Source organism: Osmia bicornis, chromosome 5 (genome assembly GCF_907164935.1).
Source record: "Osmia bicornis bicornis chromosome 5, iOsmBic2.1, whole genome shotgun sequence".
NCBI lineage: Eukaryota > Metazoa > Arthropoda > Insecta > Hymenoptera > Megachilidae > Osmia > Osmia bicornis.
The window spans coordinates 11,015,336-11,036,682 of NC_060220.1; the positions used below are offsets into that span (position 1 = coordinate 11,015,336).

A 21,347-nucleotide genomic window follows, 5' to 3' on the forward strand; every position below is an offset into this window, starting at 1 on the left:
TAAGACGCGCGAGCTAGACGAAGATCTTTCATCCCCTTTCTTTGGTGTTCCTTTTCTTTTCTATTTCGTCGCCATGATAGTTTCAACGGTTTTCAGAAACTATGCAGTATTTCTCTTTATATGTATAATTATTAAATGCGACTATTGATTTGGTTGAAATATAAAATGGAATGCGGACAAAATGTAATCTTTTTAAAAGGATGAGGCCGTCATCCGCATGATTTACTTTAACAAAGATCAAGATTATTCGTTTTCCTGATTTGCAACAAAGATTGTCAATTAATAATAGTTCAGAAAGAAAACAGCGGACGATGCGCTTACGGTGATCGCAATGCCGTGGCAAATTATGCATTTATTAAACGATCTATCGCATATTTGTTTCGATGAATTCGGCACTTCGCTTTCTATGAATTTAAACAATTTCAATCTGGCGAACATTCTTTCGAGAACGTTCCTTTGTTCTTTGCCGTTGTCGCTAGGCAGTTCTTAAGATTTTCAATACAATAGTGTTTATTGCTTCGAACGACCTTTGATTTTCGAACGGCGCGCAGTGGGACGAAACGGCTTTCGGCGATCAAAATTCTGTAACTTTGGTTCTATTGGAAATATTTTAATGAAATTTTGGGAAGATTTTGCCTACATTATGGTACATACATAAGTTGGATCAATATGAATCATATTGAACTACAGGGTGTCAAAATATTCGCGTATAAAGTATAACGCGTTCAATATCCTTCACTTGTTAGACATATTTTATGTCATTTAACAAAAATTTGACTCAAAACTGTTAATAACTATAATAAAAACGGATTTAATAATTAAAAAATGACAAGACATGTGTTATTATAATATATTTATTTTTATTTATTATGATCTATACCAAATCATTCGTGAAAATAGTTTCGACAATTATAAAAATTTATTATGGCATATTGCAAGGCCGAAATAAAGTTTTGAATGACGAATATACACGTCCAATGCAGTTAACTAGTTAATAATCGTATCTGGTACTGCTTTTCCATCATCGTGCGCTGCGGCCAAGATTGGTGTAATTTATTTCAATCGCCATTTTTTTGAGCAGTGACAGGTTGGGGCAGCCGTTTTTTTTCTGATTCTGATAGAGGAAGGTTCACTCTTTACTACAGTAATAATCACACCCCGCACAAGTGTGCACATTTTTTTAAAATCAAACGCAAAGTTGAGATTTTAGTTAAATGTACTTCGTTTCAATCAGATCCTATTATTTAAAAAGTTGTTAACATTTTAACTTATTTTGTGCACTAAATAGAATCTATACTAATCTAGTCAACTTTGTAATTCATTTGAATTTTATCTTTCCGAGTAAAATTTATTAGAATCGTACATTGAAGTTATGGGTAATATTATCAGCGTTTCGCCTTAACGAATTTCTACTGACTTTGAGTGCGAACCACGGCAAAACGGAAGCAAATATGAAAAAACGGATTACACTACGTTAAACTACAGTTTATTCTCTATCGATGTATGTAATTAGTTTTTCAATTTTCGAATTCACGAAAATCGAATTTTGATCGCCAAAAGCCGTTTTGTCCTACTGTGCGGCGGTCGAACGTTTGCGACGCGACGTTCGCTTTTATAAGGGTTCTCATTCCTTACTTCTATCGTTTAAATACATATTCATTCATCCACTCTTTCACACTATTATTCCGATCAGGTAATAATGATCCTTATTGGACCGGCTGATGCTTTGTGTAATAGAGTGAGAAAGAGTTTTCTTAACAAAGAAGTTATTACGGTTTTCACGTTTCTACTCAGTTAGCAGGGGAATTCCCGAAATGCGAAACACTGGCTAACTGCGTAGCGGTAGTGTTATGCTACGGCTCTCTCTCATTCTCTCGAGCTAAACCCGCGTTTTTGTGCGCTATATGATATTAAACTGTATTGTGTTACTATGGTTGGCGACGATAGTTTCAAGGAGGTTCACGTAAACTATTATAAAGAAAGAAATAGAAACGACCTTTCCTCGTGTACCTCGCATGAGAAATCCTCGTATCCTCGAAAGGCTTGACAAGAATGTACAAGGTCGAAGAGGAAAGAAAAGATTGGCCGAAAAGTGAAACACCCACCTCACGACCCTTACATGAGATACTCTCGTAACCCAAAAGGGCTTGATAAGGGACGCAAGGCGGATAAATTCCTTTTCCGCCGGGGCGTAACATCATCATCATCATCATTGTGTTATTAAAATATTACCACTTTATGGGTTGTTTAGTAATTTCTAAGATATGCTATACACATTATACATTTGTATATAATTTATTAGGACTTTATTAAATGAATAATTGTTGTATATAATAATTGTATTGTACAGAGATTTCAATAAAATGTGTATTTTAATTAAATGTAGATATTTAATAGTCTTTTTATAGTATGTATTTTATTACGAAATCTCTTTTTGATTGTACCGAGTGCTTGTCAAATTAGAGCCCGCGCACAACCAGCAATATGGCGATCTATTGGTCATGAGATCAAAGGTGCCGACACGGAGTGAGCCTACTGTTCTTTCCTATACAGTGGTGTCGTGGAGAATGAGAAATTCGAGCCTGGAAGAGGCGATGAACTCCGACGCGTGAATTTTTTTTTCACACATTGTTCTATCGACTAGGATAGCGATTTTCAACCCATGTGTCACGACAAGTATGTACAGTATAGACTCGTTATAAGCAAAACTCTCGGGACCGGACTTTTGCTTATAACGTGTAGTTCCACCATTGTTTGATATTTGCCGACTGCTTCGAACGTAGAAAAGGACAGCGAGTGAAAAAGAGGACGGAGCGAAAACAAACCGTTCTATATCAGTGAGGCAACCCTAATGCAACAACGTAACTTTGTTATTTTTCATTTCTTTTTTATAAAACTTTTTCCATGATATTTCTGACATTTTTCTCATTAAAATGATACCAAACACGATATAATTCGGACCATATTTACTTGGTGAAAATGATAGTTTCATTTTATTAATAAGACTACCAATAAAATTAAACTATCATTTTATAATGAAATGTAAATATTTATATAATCTAATAAAAACTGGTTATTGTGATACTGTAGCTGATTGAACAGATACTTGAGATAAAACTTTTTTCTAATTTAATAGAAATGATAATCATACATAATAAGTTGTTTCAAGTAAATATGGTCCGAATTATATCGTGTTTGGTATCATTTCAATGAAAAAAATGTCAGAAATATGATGGAAAAAGTTTTATAAAAAAAAAAATGAAAAATAACAAAGTTAGGTACTTGCATTAGTGTTGCCTCACCGATATCTGATCCCAGATCATGTTACGGTACTCGGCGAGCGAGCTTCTTGGCGTCTCGAGGGGTATACCCCCCAGTGGTGGGGATAGTTTCTTTGCAATTAACGTAGAGATCTTTTTAGCTTATAACGAGTCTATACTGTACTACCATTATTTTTTGTTGCTATTATTATTCTTTTTTTTTGGTGAAACTCACGTGTATGAAGAAACTCACGTGTACGAAACCGCACTTTTCGAATTTTGCTCATTTTTGAAATTGTGCTGCATTGTGCTACGTTTGTGCCGTATTGTGCCGTAAACGAGAGATCGATAACATCAATAACAATTGAGAAAATAAATAAGAACAAAATTATACTAGCCTCGCACTTTTGCCGAAACAAACTTTTTTTTTAAAATAATTTATGATAACTTGTGCTACGTTGTGCCGTCGATAGAAACTCGATATCTCTATTCATTTTGAAGATAAAAAATGTTGAATTTTTAAGAATACAAAATTTAATATTCGTATAACTTACGAACGGCGACAGATAATCGAATTCTGCAAGTTGTGCTGAATTGTGCTACTTACAATCTGCGAGATTAAAAGTTGATATTAGCTTAAGTGTCAATAAAAATTAACAAAAAAGGGTGGGGTGATTAATAAATTTGAGATTTTCGAATTTTCTTTGATTGTGCCGGATTGTGCTAGACTAGCACAACAACTTTTTCTAATGACAAAATTTCGTCAGATCGCCAGATTTCGCAGCACTGACACAATTAGGAATCAGATGTTAGGAATTTGCATGCGTTTAAAAACTGGATAAGTGCAAGAGAGATTGAGATCCAAATATTCCAGCCGCGGTGTCAATTCTGCGTTCGTACACATCATTTGTATTCAGCCGGGGAGTCGACTCTGTGTTGTTTATTCTATTATTATTGTTTATTTAGTTGTACAAGATGAAATTTCTTAAGTCGCTCTATAAGGAAATATTGAAAACTATTTAGAGTACAAAATATATAAGAAATTGGATAATATGTTTCTAATTGCTCATATTCTAATTATAATCGCTCACATTTTTTAATCTTTTCAGGTTACATCATCTGAACACTAAATGCTACGCTTTCAAATTTATTTCTAACGAAGGTGAGGATAAGAAGAGGACAAATATATGATAAACAAAATGTTATAATTTTACTTATTTATTTCACATAATTTATTTAGAATCAATCAGTAAAAATACTATCAGTGAAATAGAAAGAAGGATAAGAAAAGGGTAAAAAGATGGTAAACAAAGTATTATAATTTCACTTATTGATTGCATAAAATTAAATCAATGAGTAAATCAAGCGTTGTCAGTAAGAATCAAAGGTATGTCACTTCATACTCTGCAGGGGATCTTAACGCCCAATCTGTTCTCGATTAAACTGATCACACCTTCGACATCGACTTGGGCCTTTTTGGCTTCGCTCAACATGTGTTTGAAGGTAGCGTTATCGCATAGTTTATTGGCGACGTTCTGGAATTCCGGTGATTTCACTTGAGCGACTAACTCGGCAAACACTTTGGATGTAGCCAATTTCTGTTTGTACAGTTCCCGGATCTTCTCCTTGGGTACAAGGGCCTTAACCTCGTCGAGCATTCCGCGGATACCACCGGCGGCCCTCACCATTCGGACGTTGGTTGGTGGTGTCAATGGTTCGAGATCGAGGTACTTGTTAATGTGGTTCACCACCTGGTAGATGTCCAGTCCATTTTTCTGCATGTAGTTCATGATGTGCTGGATTTCGGGCATGGTTTCGATTTCGGTGACCAATTGTTTGAATTCGTTGGAGTGCATGAATTTTATCACAGCTTGGACATCACTGTCAGTGGTAACGTAACGATGGATGATTTTGATTACTTCGTCCATTGGCAGGAGATCGACAAACTCCTGCACGTCGTCAGCCAGGACACCGGTTCCTGTACGTGGAACATTGTAAGCTTGCAGGGGGCTGGCCAAAGCCAGGACTGCGACGAGGGCGAATGCGAATTTCATCTACGGACGAAAAGAACGAAGAAATTTTAATCTCGAATATTCAGGTAACAGTGCAAAAGAATGTTAGAAGTAGTAAATGTGCTCTAGCTATTAAGTTAGACCAGCTAGCTAGGCCAGCAGTAAATAGTCAGATTTTATAATATTTAAGAATATTTTCAATTGTTCTGGTTTACTCACCATGTTGCTTCTGCTAGTGGATTTCACTGAATACATGACACTGAATCGTTTCCGTCCTTTAAATACCCCTTCTGTTAATGAATCTTCGATAAGATTATATCTTGACGAACGTGCAAATAAAATATTCGGAAATTTAATTGTTAGATAACTGATTTTTACTTGAATAAAGGTTAAGAGGATTAAGAAGGTTATTAAGATTTTAAATGCTGATATTCTCATGTTGTTGTTTTTTAAGACCACTTCTAGAGATAGCTTAATGAAATGTTTTGCTTCTTCATCTCTACTTTCTTTGAAATAAGCTTATAAGCATATTATGTAAGATTGAATGATACGATAGCACTAATTTGTAACCTTCTATCAAAAATCCACCCTTTCAATTAAACTCTTTACAAAGAAATTCATTGGTATCGTTGTCTCTTGTTTTCAATAGATAACATGTTAGCGTCAGCACGTGTGCAAGGGTTGACACGTGGCAGGGTCGATGCATTTGGGGCTTTGACCTGCTTTTCAAAGATTTCTCAGGATTCTTTAGGCTATCGATACCCCGAGCCATATGTCTGTCATCGGACTTGGGCCGGCGGTAGTTGGTACTCGAGGTGCGACGAATTCTGAGAGTCGCGGATGTTTTGTTTATGGAAAGGCGATAGGGACCCGAAGTCATGGTGCCACATGGCACGTGGAAAAGATAAGGATTTTCTAGAAGGATCTGGCCACGAAGTGGGGAAGATTTTAGATCTTCTGGTAAGAGGACCATGAGAAACGGCATGGTATGTACTTGCCCCAGAACCTCGGATAAAGGTTAATCGATCGCGTAGTAGAAGTCGATATTAACAAACAATAAGCTAATATTTTGAAAGACAGTAAGAGATATTTAATAGTGGCTCTCAAAGGGACCGTAATTGTCCTTCGAAGGGACAACAATTGCTTCTTCGACGTTCAACTTGTTCAAAATTATTTTCTCCCGCTAGCCAGACAAACTTTAGCCCAATATTATGGCAGCACATGATGGTAACAGCCTGCCCTTTCGACTCATCGTTGTTGACGTAACGACCTTGAGGATTTTCACGACAAAACAAGAAATAGCTAGAAAGTATACAAAGTATACAAAAAAAGTGTGAAATAAAATAATTTTTAACAAAAAATACAACCGACTTCGAAATGCACTAAAAAGTATGAAATAATTTCTACTTCATTTATACAAATACCCAACAGCTATTAGTAAAACCTATTTACTCGTTAAATAGTATACTAAATACATTTCAACCTTTTCGGAGGCGGCGCAAAATTAAAAACTTTTCTTATACTAGAAAGATTCAAGCGTCGATAACCTATCAAATCATTATTGACAGCATCGTATATTCGGGTATTTTTAATTTTGCGCCGCCTCCGAAAAGGTTGAAATGTATTTAGTATACTATTTAACGAGTAAATAGGTTTTACTAATAGCTGTTGGGTATTTGTATAAATGAAGTAGAAATTATTTCATACTTTTTAGTGCATTTCGAAGTCGGTTGTATTTTTTGTTAAAAATTATTTTATTTCACACTTTTTAGTGGAACGAGCAGTATTTGTAGGATGCCGTAAGGTGGTTTACCGTTCTTATTGGTTAATTGCAACAACGATAGTTTTTAGTGATAACAAGTTTCATACAAGTTATAACAATAGTTATTAACAATAAAAAATTGCATAAATTTTTGCAAGTGAGATATCGCGGAAATGTGAAAGGTTTCATCGCAATCGGTTCATGCCTTGGAAAGTATACATGTATACAAGAAACAGTAGAGAATCGGCGACTGCATGCTGACTCATACACCGGTAAAGACACGTAGGCATACGTAGAATTCAATGTAGTAGTAACAATAGTTTTTTACGAATATCTCGGAAACTAAAGCTTTCCGTTAATTATGCATAATGAAAAAGTTGTTCAGAATCATTTCCCCGACAACATATTAAAAGTTCATTGAAATCGTCCAATTTTGACATTAAAAACTTCCTGTATTTTACAATAACAATGAAAAAATGAAAAATTTTTTTTCAATGGGACCAACCGGAAGACATACCCTACAAGATGTAAAAGGTTTGGTACACTCATCTCGGAGTAATCGGTGAACACACAAAAAAAAAAAAAAAAAAAAAAAAACATACATACTGATCGAATTGAGTAACCTCCTCCTTTTCGAAGTCGGTTAACAAGAAAGTACGATTGATCAGATTGTTTGGAACAATAACATGATTAGGTAAGTGCTCTACAATATCTTGTTTATCTGTTTACATGTTGACCAGATAATTGAGAAGTGGTCCGTTATCGGATACATTTGAATATGTTATTTGGTCGATCGACCTTGGTGATTCGGTGATAAGCGAAAAAAATCATTTTTAACAAAAAATACAACCGACTTCAAAATGCCCTAAAAAGTGTAAAATAATTTCTATTTAATTTTTATATTGTGGGAAGGGTAGTGTATAATAAAATTGACTCGATCAACTCCGTTCTGTACTCTTACAAGGGGAGAACACGGTTAGAAAATGATGGATTTCGACAAGCTTGGGCATAATGAATCTATATCGAAAATAAGCGAACGTGTCCGAGCGTTCTATCGAATAGGCCCTAATAACAGAGATATTAGTCTTTAAAGTTTATACCATTTCATATTACTTGATGTCTATCTTAACTGAATACTTACTTTCAACAGCACAGCATAGCCCCTCTGGTTAGCATCGTTCCTCGTAATGTTGCAGTCCCCCGGAATCTATCCCACGTATTTAAAAATTTTTTTTCACTGCTTTTAATTTTATTATTTATAATTATTTCATGTTTTATGAATGTTGAAAATGAATTTAACACAAAAATTGATTTATTCTTTAAATATATTCATTTACTTGGAATGGTCCCATGATTATAGGACCGTTTACCTGGACGACCACTTCATCCTCATAGTTCAGTTAATGCAGTGTGATTCTCCCGCTACGCAAAACAAAAGCCGTGCCGCACAATCGAACCAAAACTGATCTGTGTATGTTTATGGCTGAGAAGAAGACAAGAAACGGAACAGCAGAGATTCCATTGTGCGGTTCGGCTTTTGTCTTGCGTAGCGAGAGAATCGCCCTGTAGACACGGGTAATAGTAGCGCGTTGACTTTACCGGCAAAAATGGGCCTATTAAGGGGGTAGACTAGGGTAATGCAGCGCGTTGACATTACCGGCAAAAATGGGCCTATTAATGGGTTTACGGGAATCGGTTATTTGTCCTTATAAGAGAACACATAGGGCTGGGTGAGAGCTCATTCGAAAGAGGAAGGTCCAATGCAGGGGGCTCAACCGATGGTTTAACGAGATTGTGTTGATATCTAATAATATGAGTGTCCAAAGTAGAGGAAAAATCGAGAAAATACGCCCGCTGAATCCAAGTACATTTTAAGTAACTATAACAGTTATGTGACTAAAACGATTTGTTGAGCCCCCTTCATTGAACCTTCCTCTTTCGAATGAGCCCTTATTCAGCTCAAGACCTTTTCATATAAGGACGAATAACCGATTCCCGTAAAAGCATTCCCAAAGACGAGTTCCGCCTAGTGATGCGCACGAGACGAGACGAGACGAGATTTCTGCGATCTCGATCTCGATCTCGATCTCGACAAGATCTTGGCGAGATCTTGACGAGATTGGCGATACAAAATATAGTTCAAAATATGCCAAGATCTGTTAAAATTTTAGCAGAAAAGTATGTATACTGTATACTATACATATATACAGGGTGTCCGCGCTAAAGTGTGACAGACGTTTTATTTCGTTACTATTGATGGTATGAAAAATTGTTTATATGGAAACTGCACGGTACAAGGGGGCCCATGTTTTGGCGTGAACGAAAATTTATTTACATTATTAGTTTAAAAGATATGATGGTCAAGTTTCGTTTTTTAAATGGAACTACATATATTTTTTCAGATCATGTGATAGTGCTTTTGGAGACGAATTCATTAAGCTTTAATGTATACACCCGATTTTAATTAGTTTTCAAGATATAACGTTTACAAATTTCCCGATTTTCAGTAGATACGTTTCGGTTTGAGTGGCAAGTCGTAAAAGCGGCCCTATTGTTGCGGTTTCTTATTCTTTGGGTCTGCTGTTCCTAGCGTAGACCCCCGCTGAGGCACTGACCGCTACAATAGGGCCACTTTTACGACTTGCCACTCAAACCGAAACGTATCTACTGAAAATCGGGAAATTTGTAAACGTTATATCTTGAAAACTAATTAAAATCGGGTGTATACATTAAAGCTTAATGAATTCGTCTTCAAAAGCACTATCACATGATCTGAAAAAATATATATAGTTCCATTTAAAAAACGAAACTTGACCATCATATCTTTTAAACTAATAATGTAAATAAATTTTCGTTCACGCCAAAACATGGGCCCCCTTGTACCGTGCAATTTCCATATAAACAATTTTTCATACCATCAATAGTAACGAAATAAAACGTCTGTCACACTTTAGCGCGGACACCCTGTACTTGGTGTTCCTACCTTAACCTTTTTTTAAAAGACTTGAAAGTTGTAAGGTCTTTACTGTCGACAAAAAATTAGTTACAAAAGTTATTGTCAATTATTTACACATCTTCAGAAGTTAATAATAATTTTACTGGATGTCTTGTAGCTCTCCTATGTTACATAAACCACCCTGTATATGTTTGCATATTTGTATTTTATAATTCTTAGCGCAGCAGTCACGACGTTATATGTATTGTCGATCGGTTAAATAATAAAATATTTTGTTGAGATCTCGTCAAGATCTCGACGAGAATTTTAAATAATCTTGATCTCGTCGAGATCTCGATACATGTGCTGAATCTCGATATCGATCTCGAATCTTACAAGTAATCTCGATCTCGAATCTCGTCTCGATTTATCTCGTCTCGTGCGCATCACTAGTTCCGCTAGTGTATCGCCGCGATGCCTCTGACGAGATGAGCGTTTGAATGTGTTTGTAAAAATACTTGAGGCGCTGTTGCCTTCCTAGATCGTGTTGCGCGTACGCTAGCTGAGAATTAAACCTTTCAAGTTCGTAACAAAACACGCAAGTGGCTCCACCAGGCCCATCGAAAAAACTACTGTAATACCGACGTCCCGAATCGGTGACGTCACGTGCCGTGTCTACCCCCTTAAAGTTTGTTACAGATTTTCTAAGAGGTTTTTTGGAGCGAAGCGAGCATGGATTGCAAATATGCTGTCTGATCACGTATAATCTTACATAATTAATATTACGTTATCTATACATAAATTACTTTCTTCACAGATGGATGAGGAAGAAGAGGAAAAAAAGAAAGAGGAAATGAAAAAGAAAGAGGATAGAAGAAGCAGGAGAAAGAGGTCTAAGGAATGAAGTCGGATAAAAGAGAAGAGAAAGGAGATCCGACGCCGTCGACGTCGCAAGTAAGTAAAAGCGTTGATTATTCTATGTAATAAATGTGGCAGAATTAGATTTTTCGTGAAATGGAAATGATGTCTACAACAGTAGCCACTGAATTTCCGTGATTGCTTTTTCTTCTTATAAAACATTCATTATTATATTTCAGATAAAGAAAAATTAAATGCCACATGACTGGGATGGCTGTCATAGTAATCGACGATGCAGACGCCGCGCCGTGGAGAAAGAAGTGGCCGAAGCGGACGGCGGGCGGCGGGCGGCGGGCGGCCAATTATTGTTTATATATATTGATAATATTTCAATGAATAAATATTGTGTTAGAAAATTTGAAATAAACGAACGGTTGAGATAGGCCATGTGCGTTCTGTCAGCGCGTTTCTCCTCCTTAAGGGGAAGTCCTTTAACTTGGGGGTGTCATAAACAAAAAGGGCATACTGTCGAAGGCGTTCTCACGACGGAGGATTTTTGGGACGGCAGGGCATTCTTGCTCTGACCGTTGACTTGTACTGAGCATTCGAAAATACAGAGCAGAGTCAATTTTAGCAAACGCCCACAGTGTTTTGTTTGATATTCATTTCCACACCAAATAATAATCCGCTCCGTTTAATCTGATCTTACAATTGTATATATAGATCAATTTACATCTGTTTATTTTCCATTCCTTTTCTGAAATTATTAATGCCATGTAGTTTTTATTCGTATAAGTTTTATAGTCGCGTACGTTATGTGTATTACAGAGTCTCATCGAATCTGTCGTGGCGTGTGACTCGAACATATGTATTTTCGCCGATCGGTACTACGTTGTTCCATTCATGGTACTCCTTCTCTTTCTATCGCGCTGTCCTTTTCTATGTCCGCCTGGAATCAAAATCTCGTTCGGCGCGAGCAAATTCAATTTGCTAGAGGGTAAGGATTGTCACAGACGTGGCAACACTGCGACAGAACTCTCAAATTATGTGATTCGACAAATACGCCACCTCACTTTAATTCTGCATAATGGCGTTAGATGTCACACCGTCAAATGTCGTGTGGGGTGATGGTAATGTAGTTCGAGTGCTCAGTAAGAAACCTCCGTCGGTAATGGCGTGCTCTTCTTACCTTCACCTCACTTCATATATAAAATTGGTCTCGATCTATTCACAATTAACTCTGAACAAATAAACTAATTTAAACCAAACTTTAAGAGTTTTAATAACACAAAATGTTTAACAATAACAAGAATCAAAAAATATAAATCAATCAATAAGACGAAGGCGTACAAACGCGAAACACAACTAACTTGGTACTATACAAATGTAACACTAAAGTTCAAGGGAACTCTAAATGCACTTTAAGAAAAGGTAATCTCACGAGAGCGTGAGGTGATTTAGTGTTTTTATTGCTTAGCTAATAACTATAAACCAGAAAAAATATATTGATCGAATTTAGATGGTTAACAACAAATTCCATTAATTTATGCAAGTGAGATCATTGCGGATATATTTTCTACTAAATGTGAAGGGTTTCATCACGATCGGTATATTCCTTGCAGAATAAACGCCGAAAGATATAAATGGAGCATTACGTGTTTTCCAATCAAAATCGTTAGGAATGAAAAAATGCGAAATATTTTTATGCAGGACCAATCGGGAGACATACTCTACCAGATGCAAAAGGTTTTGTTCCGATTGGACTATCCATTTCGGCGTAATCGGTGAACATACATAAAAAAATTTTTAAAAATATACACATCGAATTGAGTGTCCTCCTTTTCGAAGTCGGATAAAAAATAATTAATTGCGAGCATAGTTATGACATTAGAATTGTTCGCGAATTATTTGTTCTCAAAATATCTAGATTGCGATTTTATTTCTGACGATTTTAGATCTACATATCTCTTTTCGTGATCAGTTAATGGTTTTCCGCGGCCTATTATGCTGCGGAGCAATACAAAATCTATTTTATACAAAAAGGATATATGTATGTACATATATAAAAAATAAATATAATTTTTTTCAAACCTATTCCGAACTTATTTCATATTCTGTGGTAAAAAGGGTTTCACCCGTTTAGAAGTTAAATAAATAAAAAATAAAAGACTAAAAATTGATAAGAGCACCACCCAAACTATGTACAAGAGTAAAGTGCTTTAAAAAATTATTTACTTGTACATTATCACATCAAAATGTTCCCTGAATTATTTGCTATTAAAATATTCGAGTTCTAAATTTTTTGTTTGTGAAATAAATTAAAAATAGTCTAAAAAGTTATCTAACCTACTGTAACTTTGTAACAGTTGGAGCAAAAAAAATACTTTTCAATGTAAAATATAACAAAAAAATAGCAAAAAATTTGTTATTGATTTTTCGTTTTATTTTATTATATGCTATTTTTTACAATAGCTAGATGGCTTAATATTAAGCTATATAGCCCTTTGTAACTTTAAGATTACTTTTTGCGGCAAAACATAGGAAGTAATTAGCAAAAAATTTTCATGTTTGTTTATATTCTGATGATTTGGTTCAGATAGCTTAATAGACCTTCCTTTTGTACTCCAAGAGAAATAATAACTAGTTCTTTACTCGGTCTTGATTTATTAAAGGATTCAAAAATATTATGAATTTATTAATAGAAGTAAAAAGTTATCCTAAATAGTATTGTGCTATGGTAAAAATACAATAAACTTTATTACTTTTTTTTTAACATAACACAAAATGAACTAACAAGCAGAAGTTCCTTCGCGTTAAAATATTTTGTGGCCCTGAAAAGGGCCATTTGTATGCTTGAATCTTGACACATTTACGCTTTCTTGTCAGTTTTCTTTGGCAATAGAACTGCCTGAATGTTCGGTAATACACCGCCTTGAGCGATAGTAACGCCAGACAGCAATTTATTCAATTCTTCATCGTTACGGATGGCCAGTTGGAAATGACGAGGAATAATCCTGCTCTTCTTGTTGTCACGAGCAGCGTTGCCAGCCAATTCCAATACTTCAGCTGATAGATATTCAATAACTGCAGCCAGATATACTGGTGCTCCTGAACCAACACGTTCGGCGTAATTTCCTTTTCTCAGAAGTCTGAGCATACGAGCAACAGGAAATTGAAGTCCAGCACGACTTGAACGGGACTGCGCCTTTCCTTTAGCTTTTCTACCTTTGCCACGGCCAGACATTTTCTCGATAACTTTGAAAACAACAAGCGAATTAAACTTGAAGAGATTCAGAAGTAATGCGCGGTTTCAGAGCGAGAGCTCCGCTTATATAGCTGTTCGTTGAGGTTCGGACCGACCAATGAGGCGGCAGCTCGCACGTGATTGGTGCGCCGTCGGCTGTCCTTTCACACTATATATACAGAGCCTCCCTTGCGTTCCAACATTCAGTTGTGAATTTTCGCTGCTGTAGAGTTTGTCTCGAGTTTATAAAATCGTTAGGAAAATGCCTCCTAAAGCGAGTGGAAAGGCTGTGAAGAAAGCTGGCAAAGCTCAGAAGAACATCAGCAAGACTGATAAGAAAAAGAAGAGAAGGAGGAAGGAAAGCTATGCAATCTACATTTACAAAGTGCTGAAGCAAGTCCATCCTGACACTGGTATTTCCAGCAAGGCGATGAGCATCATGAACAGTTTCGTGAATGATGTCTTTGAGCGGATTGCTGCTGAATCCTCACGTCTAGCTCATTACAATAAGAGATCGACCATCACATCTCGGGAAATCCAAACTGCCGTCAGACTTTTGTTGCCTGGTGAATTAGCGAAGCACGCTGTTTCTGAAGGCACCAAAGCTGTTACCAAGTACACCAGTTCGAAGTAAATGCTGCAGTATACTGTAATCGGCTCTTTTAAGGGCCAACAATTTTTATTACGTAGACCACTCTCCTTTCTAATATTTTCCTAATTTTTATTCCGCGATATTATCCAGGGTGAATCGCTTAAGGCAATCCACCTGGATAACTTCTACATTTTTGGAGATAGAAACAAATGTTTCAGATAAAAGTTGTTTGATTTCGGTGAGCTCATTATGTGGTGTACATAACTTTTCTTCAGATGTAGGTATTTAGAAGATTTGAAGGTCAATTTAATTTTTTTAAATGGAATGGGGTACTTTTTTATGCATCAAACGATACAGCTAGACATTCTTTACAAAAAAGTACTGACCTATGAATGTATGTCGAAAAGCTGGTAGTTTTGGAGATATTTCAGTTTAAATAATTCTAAAATTCGTATTGATATTAGCGTTTATTTACAAGTATGGTTGAACATAACGACCATTTGCATCACAGCATTTTTTAAACGATGAAGTAAGTTTGTTTTATTTTATTGTATGCTATTTTTTACAATGGCTAGATGGCTTAATATTAAGCTATCTAACCCTTTGTAACTTTTTAATGGCTGGAGCAGAAAAATTACATTTTACGGCAAAAAATCGCAAGTAATTAGCAAAAAATTTTCATATGTTTTTGTATATTCTGATGATTTGGCTCAAATAGCTTAATGGACCTAGTGTAATAGTCGTCGGCCTCGAGGCGTGTTTCCCTTGTTGACGGGGTGGTAGCGTTGTTGGTGGCCCTCCGTCGCCCCCACCGGCCCGATACCGGCGGATGGGAAAAGAGGGAATAGGGTCAAGATAGGGTGTATTCCGGTGACGGGTGCGTGGGAGTGAGGCGGGAGAAGGCGCCTGGCGATTGTAACGCGAGGGCATACGTGGCACACGTCACAATATATGTATAGAATGTATGCAATATTGATCTCAATGTATAGTAATGCATAAGTTAATAAATAATTATGTAAACATAATGGATGCACGTCCAAAAAAATTAAAATCTCTATATATGTATATAATTCTTCTGTGCGTGTGTATGTGACTGAACTCCTCCTAAACGGCTGGACCGATTTTGATGAAATTTGTTGTGTGTGTTCAAGTGGATTCGAGAATGGTTTAGATTCACAATTCGGTCCACTACAAAATGTTTTTTAATTAATTTTTTACTTATAAGTTGTTGTTGATCTTGGAATGTTTTGCATTGGATCCTGCAGACAGCGCTGCGATCACGGTGACAAAAACATAACAAATCGCAATATGACATAGCCTATATCCATCTTGAAAGAATAAGCAGTCCAATAGTGCAAATTTCATTAAAATCCGTTTAGCCATTTAAACGTGAAGAGGAACAAACGATCCGACATTTTCACTGTTATATATTAGTAGGGACAGGGACAGGGAAATAGGGATAGAAATAAGGAAGTAGGGATAATAATAGTTGATTAAAATTCCCGGGCAGAGCCGGGTAACGCAGCTAGTATTAAATATAATAATATGTTTATCATATATAAAACAAATATTTGAATAAATAGCCTATTTTTTACTGAACTTCACTTCTAATTTAATTGTACGTATTGATATTATTGGAAATGGGTATTAAACTAAAAATAATGGCACAATTTCTAGAAACACATAAAATAATTTTTAACAAAAAAAAACATCCGACTTCGAAATGCACTAAAAAGTGTAAAATAATTTCTATTTCATTTATACCAATATTCCATAGTTATTAATAATATCTATTTAATCGTTAAATAGGATACCAAATATATTTCAAACTTTTCGGAGGCGGCACAAAATTAAAAACTTTTCCTCTACTAGGAAGATCCTAACTCGGGCGTCGGCAACCTATGATAAATGACCCATTTGATAATTTCAAGTAAACAATATTCAACGGGAATCAACAAACCCATTGCGAATTAACTATACTGCAGTTCACGAGGCGCAGCTAGTGATTTACTGAGGTCTGGGGAGATTTTTAATAGTGCGTGTGATTCCCCTTTACAGCTTGCTTCTTACTTTGCGTTCACATCATTTTTTTTTTGCGACAAATAATAGGAATATGATCGCAAAGTATAATAAGAAGCAAGCTGAAGAGGGAAATAACACACGTTATTAATAATCTCTCTAGACCTAGTGAGCGGCGCGTGTTAAGTATGGTCTCTTGTGAACTGCAGTATAGTGCATGTCCATCAGGAGTGCTGCCAATTTCTCATACAATCGTTACAATTACAAATGTTTTCAACCGGACCTATAATTTTTCTCTTACGACTTATTAATTACCAAGTTAGCCATACCACAATCAAATCGTTATTGGCAGCACCGTTTGTTCGGGTATTTTTAATTTTGCGCCGCCTCCGAAAAGTTTGAAATATATTTGGTATCCCATTTAACGATTAAATAGATATTATTAATAGCTATGGAATATTGGTATAAATGAAATAGAAATTATTTTACACTTTTTAGTGCATTTCGAAGTCGGATGTTTTTTTTGTTAAAAATTATTTTATTTCACACTTTTTAGTGGAACCAGTAGTATTTGTAGGATAGTGTAAGGTGATTTTAGATTTCTGTTGCTTAGCTAATAACCATAAACCGAAAAAAAATTGACCGAATTTAAGTTGTTAATAAACAACTCTCATAAATTTTTACGAGTGAGATCATAGCGGATATACAGGGTGTCACGCGACTATCTCGACAGCCGAAGAGGGATGATTGCTGAGGTGATTCTAAACAAATTTTTCCTTTGCCAAGATGTCGATTCGTTTTCGAGTTATCAACAAAAAACACCGACCAATCCGAGCGCGTACAGCGCGCGGGCTCAGGGACTGCAATGTCGGCTACGAAAACCGGGCCTGATGTATGTCGCGAACGAACGGCTCGGCACCCTGTTGGCATAACACAATAAAAAAACTGAACTGGTAGAACATTTTTAGTCGTTTAAAATGAATACGGAACTTAATCTCTTGTCGCCTGTCATAATGTAAAAGCGGAAATTCGAAGCATTCTAAACAACAAATAAAAATGATTGAAATGGAATAATTAATAAACGTTTGAATTGTAGACTACGTTAATGATGAAAAATTTAAAAACAATTTAAATGAAACTTTCGCATTCGTTCCTAAATTAACCTGCTACGCTGAAAGCAGATAATTGTCACTGGGAAACGAGGAAACACATTCGGTAGAACAGCTGTTTTCATGATCGGCCCAGTGAACTCCCCTCATTTATTGCACTTAGGTATGAATAATAGACGAGGTGTTTCCTCGTTGAATGTTCAGAATTGACACAGTGACCTAATGGGAATTATTTGCTTTCAGCGTAGCAGGTTAAGTTAGAAACGAATGGGTAAGTTTCATTTAAATTGTTTTCAAATTTTTCATCATTAACGTAGCCTCCAATTCAAACGTTTATTAATTATTCCATTTCAATCATTTCTATTTGTTATTTAGAATGCTTAGAATTTCCTTTTTTACATTATGAAAGGCAGAAAGAGATTAGGTTCCGTATTCATTTTAAACGACTAAAGATGTTCTACCAGTTCAGTTTTTTTATTGTGCTATGTCAACGAGGTGCCAAGCCGTTTGTTCGCGACCTACGTCAGGCCCGGTTTTCGTACCAGTCAGTGCAGTCCCTGGAACTGCGAGCTATACGCGCTCGGATTGGTCGGTGTTTTTTGTTATTAACTCCTATTAACACCCTGTATATCCTACTAAATATGAAAGATTTCACCGCGAACGATAGATTCCTTGCAGAGTAACAAGAAGGAATGGATTTTTTGCTATAACAGTAGTTATTAACAAATTCCATAAATTTTTGCAAGTGGGATCATCGCGGATATACCTTCTACTGAATGTGAAAGGTTTCATCGCTATCGGTACATTCTCTGCAGCATAAATGCAGGAAGATATAAATGAAGTATTACGTATTTTGCGATAAAAGTCGTTAGGAATGAAAAAATACAACAATTTTTTTGCAGGACCAATTGGAAGATATACTCTACAAGATGCAATATTTTCGATCCGACTGGTCCATCCGTCTCGCGGTAATCGGTGAAAAATGTAAATCAAGCATATTACGTTCTTGCAAAAAAATCGTTAGCAATGAAAAAATGCAAAATACCTTTCTGACGGGACCAAGTGGGACGTATACTCTACAAGATGCAAAAAGTTTCGTTCCGATTGGTCCATCCGTCTCGGAGTAATCGGCGAACGTACGGCGCACGTACGTGAAATAGTACGTTTTTCTGCAATAAAAAGCGTTCGGGATGAAAAAATATAAAATGTTTTTTTAACGGGACCAATCAGGACACATACTTTAGAAGATGCAAAAGGTTTCGTTCCGATTGGTTCATCCGTCTCGGAATAATCGGCGAATATACATTTAGAAAAAAAGGTCGTTAGGAATGAAAAAATATAAAATGTTTTTTTAACGGGACCAATCGGGACACATACTTTAGAAGATGCAAAAGGTTTCGTTCCGATTGGTCCATCCGTCTCGGAGTATTCAGCGACCGTACGCCGCACGTACATGAAATAGTACGTTTTTTTGCAATAAAAAGCGTTCGGAGTGAAAAAATATAAAATGTTTTTTTAACGGGACCAATCGGGACACATACTTTAGAAGATCCAAAAGGTTTCGTTCCGATTGGTCCATCCGACTCGGCGTAATCGGTGAACATACCTACATAAAAGAAAAAAAAAAAAACAAACATATACATCGAATTGAGTATCCTCCCCCTTTTCGAAGTCGGATAAAAATGAATTTATTTCTTAAAGAACACTCTGAATACGTCTGCACAGTTTGAAAACTAAAGCTGAAGTGAAGAGTCGTCAGCGGAAAAACCCCTATTGGGTCCACTTAGAAAAACTAAATATAGAAATGCCCGGAGTTTTATTGCTCAGGCCATTCCTGGAAAATTCTATACACCCATCGGTCCCTAACCTAAAGACCGTTGAGGTAAACCATGACTCTGTCCGTATCCTTCGACACTGGACTTGTTTTTGTTACCTGATTATTTCCAGATAATCCAACAGATATCAATAATATCGATACTTTATTCCCAATTGATGTATATCAATATTCTGATTATCGATACGTATCGATACCAAATATCGATAAAATTCAGAAATGTGCCCATCACTAATGCCAACGGTGTGCCGAGCTGTTTATTCGCGACCTACATACGTCAAGCCCGGCTTTCGTAGTCATGCTGCCATCCCTGTGCCCGTACGCTATGCGCGCTCTGATTCGCCAGTGTTTTTCCTTAATAATTCAAAAAAGATGCTTCAAACAACATTTTTGCAAAGGAAAATGTTGTTCAGAATCACCTCAGCTACCACTCACTCAAAGGACTAACACTCTTTACGGGACATCCTGTATATGTATATCTGTAATATTTTTCAACTTACGATTTTTTGAAAAAGAGGTAACCCTAAACTTTCAGTCCTCATAGCTTACACAATATTGGGGAACAGAGCATCGATTGTTAGTTCATATATCGGGTTCTACAAACCTAGAAAGTTTAATAAAAATCTAACACCATGCATTTAAAAGTATGACCACTTTGGGTGGAATGGTACATAAATAAATAAAGAAACGAAAACCTTTTTGTTTCTTTTTGTGTGACTCTTGTAGTGAGAGAAAGGATGTTTGAATAGGAATGGAATGCGCGCCGAATGAGTGAGAGCAAATGAGAGCCGAACGACAGGTATAAGGTATGGGTGATTGGTTGAATGATGTGCGAAACAGGAGCGAAAGGAGAGCGAGTGAGATGAGAGCATATATGTACGAATGCAAAAGGGCGAAAGCAGAGGAGAATGAGAGAGAGTGCGAACGTGAACGCGAAGATTATAAAAGAATAAACAGACGTGGTTATCAACTTAGGAGTTTCATTTTACCTACCTTAATCGCAAATCGTGAGATTGCGACACTCTTTTTAAAACGAAGCAAAAACGAACAAGCTTGCAAAAGATTGTTGTTACATCCCATGGGCAGTAATTCATTCCTCGCTGAGATTCTTTAACATCTGTTCACCGTCATGAACCAAGTAAAAGTTTCACCGTTGTCTATACCTATCTGGAAAGTCTCAAGTCCGTTCACGGCGCGGTACATGCATTGCCATTGTCTGCCGCTGCCCTTCAATTTCTCCTGGTCCGGTAACGGAAACGACCAGCCCTAAAACCATTTTTAGGCTTGGAGTTTTGGAGGAGCAGCGTGTCATATATCATTGGCGGGCGTTGGCATGTGCCGCGCAGACTTGGGACTTTTCCAGCCGCGATGCGATTCTTGGCCAAGAGGCCAAAAAATCGCATATCCATGGGCAAGTCAGTTTGGCCATTGCAAAATGCCCCACCACCCACGACTGCTGACTCGTCGAACTGGGGGGCCAGTCGGAATGGAGTGAAACTTAAAAACACCTCTGATTGGTTCCTTAGCCGACGAGCAAATCAGGATACACCCTTAGAGTGTCTTCTTCGTTGACAGCGTATCAACAGGGACTCACTCTCTGCATTCAAGTCAAAGTGAAACATCCTAGCCCACTCGCGACTCCGTTATTCACCGCTTACAAATCATTCACATTTTACATATACCGAAACCTCTTGTAATTTCTGTCAATAGTTTTCTTTCAAA

General features: G+C 36.7%; 3 protein-coding genes across 3 annotated transcripts; 1 reads left to right on the forward strand and 2 right to left on the reverse strand.

Annotated features, from left to right (window-relative positions):
* Positions 1-4,571: 4,571 nt before the first annotated feature.
* Positions 4,572-5,502, reverse strand: LOC114882298 (protein G12-like). Its single transcript, XM_029199191.2, has 2 exons — positions 5,492-5,502; positions 4,572-5,314 (listed from the first exon to the last, which is right to left on the reverse strand). The coding sequence occupies exons 1-2, from the start codon at positions 5,492-5,494 to the stop codon at positions 4,658-4,660; spliced, it is 660 nt and encodes a 219-aa protein (XP_029055024.2). The 5' UTR covers positions 5,495-5,502; the 3' UTR covers positions 4,572-4,657.
* An 8,171-nt stretch (positions 5,503-13,673) lies between these two features.
* Positions 13,674-14,112, reverse strand: LOC114882108 (histone H2A-like). Its single transcript, XM_029198985.2, has one exon. The coding sequence runs from the start codon at positions 14,069-14,071 to the stop codon at positions 13,697-13,699; it is 375 nt and encodes a 124-aa protein (XP_029054818.2). The 5' UTR covers positions 14,072-14,112; the 3' UTR covers positions 13,674-13,696.
* A 180-nt stretch (positions 14,113-14,292) lies between these two features.
* Positions 14,293-14,705, forward strand: LOC114881856 (histone H2B-like). Its single transcript, XM_029198741.2, has one exon. It carries the CDS (start codon positions 14,334-14,336, stop codon positions 14,703-14,705), a length of 372 nt encoding a protein of 123 aa, XP_029054574.1. The 5' UTR covers positions 14,293-14,333.
* Positions 14,706-21,347: the final 6,642 nt, after the last annotated feature.